The sequence below is a fragment of the Trypanosoma grayi genome (assembly GCF_000691245.1).
Source record: "Trypanosoma grayi strain ANR4 Tgr_1012_V1, whole genome shotgun sequence".
Classification (NCBI taxonomy): Eukaryota; Euglenozoa; class Kinetoplastea; order Trypanosomatida; family Trypanosomatidae; genus Trypanosoma; species Trypanosoma grayi.
In genome coordinates this window covers 1-5,946 of record NW_008826631.1, presented here as the reverse complement: position 1 = coordinate 5,946, position 5,946 = coordinate 1, and the positions used below count along the sequence as shown (strand labels likewise).

Here is a 5,946-nt window from a genome sequence, read left to right as displayed (position 1 = left end):
GTGGCGGCAGTCAGTGTTCTGCGGAAGGCTCGCCCTTTCTCAACGCGCGGTCGGTGTTTCTACGGCGGCAGTCGACGCCCCGACGCGCATCTCTCTCGCGTGTGGCTTCGTGGGAGCGGGGGGCCTCTCGACGGAGTGGCAGCAGCGTAGCCCTCACTCCGACTTCTGGTCTGAGCGGGCCCTCCAGTCGTTCTACAACCACGCGTTCTGCCCAATGGGTTTCGCGTCTGGTGGAAGACATCATGTCCCACGTGGCGAAGATGGCTGCAATTGACCACCACCAAGTGCGGTCAGTCGCCGCACTAACCGTTACGGTTCTGTCGGCTCGTTACGGCGCGCTTCAGTGGAACCGTGCGCTGAAGGAGCTTGCACAAGGACTGCATAGATATCACAGCGTTAGTCCACTCTGTCGCGTTTTTCGGGAGCTCTTTATCGATGAAGCGTCCTCTGCCTTGGAGGATCTTTTCCTCTTCTGTCGGCTTCAACGTGCTGCGGTGAAGCACAGCACGGTGGAGACGCAGAAAGTTATCCTCCCACCGATGGAGACAGAGAGTGGCGCACCTCAGTCTATTTTTCAACATACAATTGTGTCGCGTCGCTACTTGAGGCTTCGCTCGCTGACAGCTGCTCTTAGCGACATGCTCACGGCCGTTAGTGTCCCCGAGCACCGGGAGGTTGGCGTCATCCGTGTCGTGCGCAAGCGGAGGCTGAAGCCAGCGGAAGTTGTCGGCGTAAAAACAATAGTGGCATACTGGATCGAAGAGGAGTCATCCAAGAGTGACTCCTTGGCCTTCGACCTCGGGGGCTTCGTCGACATGCACGAGGTCCTTGCCGTTGTGGTGAAGGCATTGAGCTCTGCACACCAACAGATTCCGGTTGCGAGTCGAGGCGCTTGCGATCCCGTCAATCGGGATGACGTAGATGAGGAAAGCTTGCAGAAGGAAGAGAAAGCGACGGCGGTGTCGAAGGCCAGGAAGAACAACGACGAAAACGAAGAACCGCTTTCATACGCAGCGCGTGCTCACCTGATCATGCAGTCTCGCCCGCAACAGCCAGAGGGTGTAGTACGACCAGCCCAGGCTTCCTATCGCCCACCACCAGCTGTAGTGAATTCGGTGCCTCTTTCCGCCATGAGCCCCATAAGGTCGGCGTTGCAGGAAGGCATTGTGGGGACCGGGCGTGTGCCACCTACAACGCTTCACGGAACAAGCGGTGAACGCCACGAGATGTTCCGAGGTGTGCCAAAAAGTCTTGCCCGTGTCTCTCTTCAGGAAGAGCGCCCTCAGGGCTACTTGAGAAAGCCTCAAAATGAGGTAAAAAAAGTCGCCGGATGCACCTCTCTGCATAAAGGTGGAGATGATGCTGCGGCTCACCAACAGGGGACGGTTTCTCGCACAGAGGCTCCGACATCGCCGGGGCAAATATCGGCGGAGCCTGTTATAGTTAACTTGAACCACGGGCCAGGCGCGGAGATCGACGAAGCACCACCTCAGCGCAATGCGACAGAGTCTGTGAACTCTGGTTGTTTGGATTCACACAAGTATGGTGGTGGGAGGCAGGCGCAGCAGTACTTGGCTGCCTTGGCCGCCATCGACGCCGAACTTCAGAGGCGCCGCGAGGTCCTCAAGTCAACTGTCGCATTTGACCTATCCACTTGTGACCCTTCACGCGACGTGCCGGTAGGTCCCGAATCGTCAGCACGCCCAACAGAGAGAACGGTTTTGTGGCGCGATGATTGTGATGCTACATCTGCCACGCCAAGTGTTGAGCCCACGCCTCAGCGAGCTATAGGTTCAGGCGAACTCACGCTCTCTGTCACGGCAGCAGACCTTGAGCAACCAATAGAGTCTTGCGAGCCTCCAGCAAATGCCAGCACGTTCGGCCACACTACACCCCCTCCGCTTCCCCCGCAGCATCAACCCAATTCCATCCTACTGCCGTCCAAGCACCAGTCGCGGACAAAGCCGGTGGAGAAATCAGGGGATGAGAGCAGCGCTACCCAGAGCGACTTTGAAATGCTAACAGCGGAGGAGCGGTACTTACTGGCTGACCTTAGGCAAGCACTGAGCCGTCAAAAGTAGAAAGCATTCATCCTGCTTTTGTTTGGTGGTCAGTGTCGATCAGTTCAGCCGTGATCCTGTGTTTCCGTAATAGAGGTTGTACGTATATTTGTATATTTAGGTGTTAGTTCCTGATAATGGGGATATGACATGATGTTCACGGGAAGGGGAGGCAGTGGTTGCCTCTACAAACTGAAGTGCATAGTGTGCGGCAAGTGGAAATAGACTATTTGGAGCTGTTTTTTATTTTTTTTATTTGGCTTGCTCTTGTGCCCCTTCAGATTGCTTTTACTTCTGAACTAGCAATAGCGCCTTCTTCCTTTCGATGCACGTTAACGTTATTTGCGTTGCAAAGAAGAGAGGAGCCTTTCTACAGCCCTGCTCTCACTTCCCTTCGGTGAGAGGAAATCCTGACCAACACCTGTATGACCGATGACGACATAAAACTCAATGTGCCTGTCGATTCAAATGGATCGACTGCTTTGACATGACACCACACTCAAGGAACAGTATGGGTTTCGCGACGCCGTCGGGCGGTGACCACCCCCCACCCATGGATACTGATCCCACATCCCTCAATCCTCTCCTTCTCCATCTGTTCTTCAGGCGTGCCAGACACGCAGGGAAGTGTGGCGTTAGCGTGTGGCGGGGTGCTGGTGACCCTGCTGACGGTGGGAAACGGTGGTGCTTAATGGCGCGCCTGGTCAAGTGCCACTGTCGGTGACGGCGGTGCACACTCGGCCGCGTGTACCCTAACCCTAAGCAATTGAGCAGCGTCGCTGGGAGTCCCGGCGGCGGAGCAGTCCGGTGCCGTTCCGCTCCGCCTCTCCCACCGCTTCGCCGTCGTCCCTTGGGCATTTCGCCACATTCGGATGCCACGCTTCTTCCCCACGATGTCACCGGTGCCAACAGATGTCGAGAACGAATGACAATGCAAATGTGGGTTCATGTGTTGCTATACAAGCGCCTTTTCTCGCTCTTTCCTCACGCACGTTTGTCGGCTCTTCCGCTGCGAACCTTACAGTCTGCTTTTCCCCTTTTTTCCGGCCATGCTACAGCCACCTTAAGGGAGAGGGCGGCGCTGTTTTGGGAGGCAGTGGAGGATGACAGAGCCGCGCGAGTTTTGTGGCGGGTGTGTGTTGGTGGGTGGGTGGCTGGGGTGCAAATCCGTTCTTCTTCCTTCGTGGACTCTTTCACACCGAGGTCAAGTATCCAATAATTCATCTACCCATTCATTCCTCGTCTCCCCCCTTTTCTCCTCCTTTTTGTGTCGTGTAAGCACATCCGCGCAAGTTATCATTTGCAACGGTCGCCATGTATCACCCCTGAACCCATACGTCTTTACGTGGAACCTTTTCATTTTTATCATTTTCTCGATTGTGTAGGGAGATAGCAAAAACGAGAAACGCCATTGGCTCCTTGTAAAGAGACGAGTCGCAGTTGTATGCGTGTGATGAAAAGATGAAAAACAGATCAATTGGATACAGGGGCCAAAGCAACCAGGGTGAGACACCGGAAGGGGGAGTGTCACACAATGCCTCACTTCAACTCGAACCGCATGGCCACGAAACACGCCAGACGGACGTGCCCAGTTCTGAGTATACCTTTGATGTGGTGTCTGATGAACAGCGTACGAAGACCTATGCTTCTTTACGCGGCAGCGGAAATGTCACTCAAAGGGAATGCGACAGTGCTAATGACAGAAGAGCTCTCTTGGTGGAAGTATTACCTATAAGAACTACGGGTACTGAAGTGCCAGGGGGGAGAAGTGCCACCATAACTGGCGCCGGCGGCAGCAGAGGAACCCCAAATCTCACCTTTCGACATCCCTCACGTCGGCAAAATATCATGCTGTCGGATGGGACAATATGTGCAAGTCGAAGTAGTGTTGTTTTCGATCAACATGAACCAAGAGAATTGGAGCACTCTAGGCGGCAGAGCGAGCCGCTGACACACGACGCAGCCTGTGCGAGTGGAGCAAGTGATTGTGATAGTGGTGTGTGTGCGCTGGGTGACGTTGTGCAACGATCTCCGGAGTCGTCGCAACGGGGCACGGTCTCACCACTAAACTCTATACTCTTTCCACCCGTACCCGTGGAAGACATTGAGTGTGAAAAAAAAGTTTTACAGAACTTCTATGAGTTGAGCAGTGATACGGGGCGGCGCCAGATTCTCCATGAGCTCTTCAACAGACACTTTCAACCGTTCGAGCGATCCCGCTCCTTCACTGCCGAAACTTGGGATGAAGTAAAGCGGATGGAACCCAGTGGTAATTGTTTTGATGTTCAATATGACCGGAGACGGTACTGCTTCTATATCACGGTGGCGCGGAGGCGGTTTCGTTTCTTCTTGTGGTCCTTTTTGTTCCGTTTATTTTGTCTGCTTTTGATGTGGGTGTTCATGTATTGTCTCGTGTCAGCCGCTGATTCATCTCCCGGCGGGGTGTACTTTGATACAGCCACCACTATTCTCTTCTCGGGAGTGGTGGGGACTTTGGTGTCGCGTTTGGTTAGAGTTCCTGCACTTGTGGGTGTAGTTGCGGCTGGTATCCTGTATAATAACGTCCCGAGCACAGGTTATTTGACATCAGGTGTCACGCCAACGGTGCGACTCACTGTGGGGATTTTTGGGCTTTCAGTGGGCGCCGTCCGAGCTGGACTTTCGCTAAATGTTCCTCGCTTCAAGCAGAAGTTCAAGCACTATATGCTGTTTAGCATTCTGCCCGCAACTGCCGAGGCAATTGTACACGGCTTTGTCTGCAAAGCAGTGTTCGGGTTTCCCAACTATGCCTGGGCCATGATTGAGGGATTCGTCGTTTCCGCCATCGCGCCAAGTGTGGTTGTGCCTGTCTTGATTGAACTACAGGGCAAAGGCTACGGCACACGTGACGGGCCGGCTATGCTAGTGCTCTCCTCCATTGCTGTGGACACCACCGTATGCGTTTGGGTCATTCAATTCCTCCTCGCCACTGAATTCAATACAATGAGTGTGGGACTCGCAATTGGGCTAGCCCCTGTGCAGCTCGTTGTGGGGCTCGGTGGAGGTGTGTTGCTGGGCTTCCTCCTGTACTATATTGTTTTCGGAGTGCTCTTCATGGAGGGTGAGAGGATTGTTATTGCAGAGGGCGTCATCACGCGCATGACGGCGCGCCACGCGGCGCACGTGCGGTACATGTCGGCAGGGTTTGTCCTGCTGCTGAGCCTCGCGTGTGTATCGGGGGGGCGCCGTGTCTCGTGTCTCGGCGGCGGCGCTGTTGCTGTCATAGCACTGGCGGGGACGTTCAACCTCCTCTGCGAGCGACAGGGCACCCCTGACCACCTCGGCGCGAAGGCCGACATGGTGGTGATGCTGACGAAAGTGTGGGACTACGTCGCAATGCCTGGTCTGTTTGGCTTTGCTGGGGCGAGCGTCAACGTCCATGAGGTATTCTCCCCCAACTTCATTGGGCGCGGCTGCGGTGTCATCTTTGCAGGCATGGCGGCGCGCTTTTTGTTTGCAATGCTCACGCCGCTCATCTCGCGCATGGGCTTCACCTGGCGGGAGATCCTCTTCTGTGGCCTTGGGTGGCTGGGCAAGGGCTCCGTGCAGGGTGCGTTAGGGCCCGCCGCGCTGCTGCACGCGCTGGACGAGCTGAGCCGTGCCACAACACCGGAAGAGGTGGCACGGGCGCAGCAGCGCGTGCAGTACGGTCACACGATTAAGAATACTGCTGTGTTGTCAATGCTCATCGCATGCCCTCTGTGCGCCATATTCCTCGCGAACTTCTCGCATCTGTTGCTCAAGAAGGATCCTGATGCTACGGAGCCAGCAGCAGTTAATAAGAAAAGGGCGAGGAGAGGCGATGCCTCGGCGTGAAATCTTTCTCGTTGTGTGTGAGTGGTTTTTT

At 55.1% G+C, this 5,946-nt stretch overlaps 2 protein-coding genes across 2 annotated transcripts; both read left to right on the top strand.

The window, feature by feature from the left end:
* Nucleotides 1-242: 242 nt before the first annotated feature.
* On the top strand, nt 243-2,081 carry DQ04_10121010 (putative glucosamine-6-phosphate isomerase, putative,glucosamine-6-phosphate deaminase; the record flags this gene model as incomplete). The annotated part of the gene is made up of 1 exon (XM_009316155.1): nt 243-2,081. One exon carries the CDS (start codon nt 243-245, stop codon nt 2,079-2,081), a length of 1,839 nt encoding a protein of 612 aa, XP_009314430.1.
* Nucleotides 2,082-3,908: 1,827 nt separating this feature from the next.
* On the top strand, nt 3,909-5,915 carry DQ04_10121000 (mitochondrial sodium/hydrogen exchanger NHA2; the record flags this gene model as incomplete). Its single annotated transcript, XM_009316154.1, has 1 exon — nt 3,909-5,915. One exon carries the CDS (start codon nt 3,909-3,911, stop codon nt 5,913-5,915), a length of 2,007 nt encoding a protein of 668 aa, XP_009314429.1.
* Between the last annotated feature and the right edge of the window lie 31 nt (nt 5,916-5,946).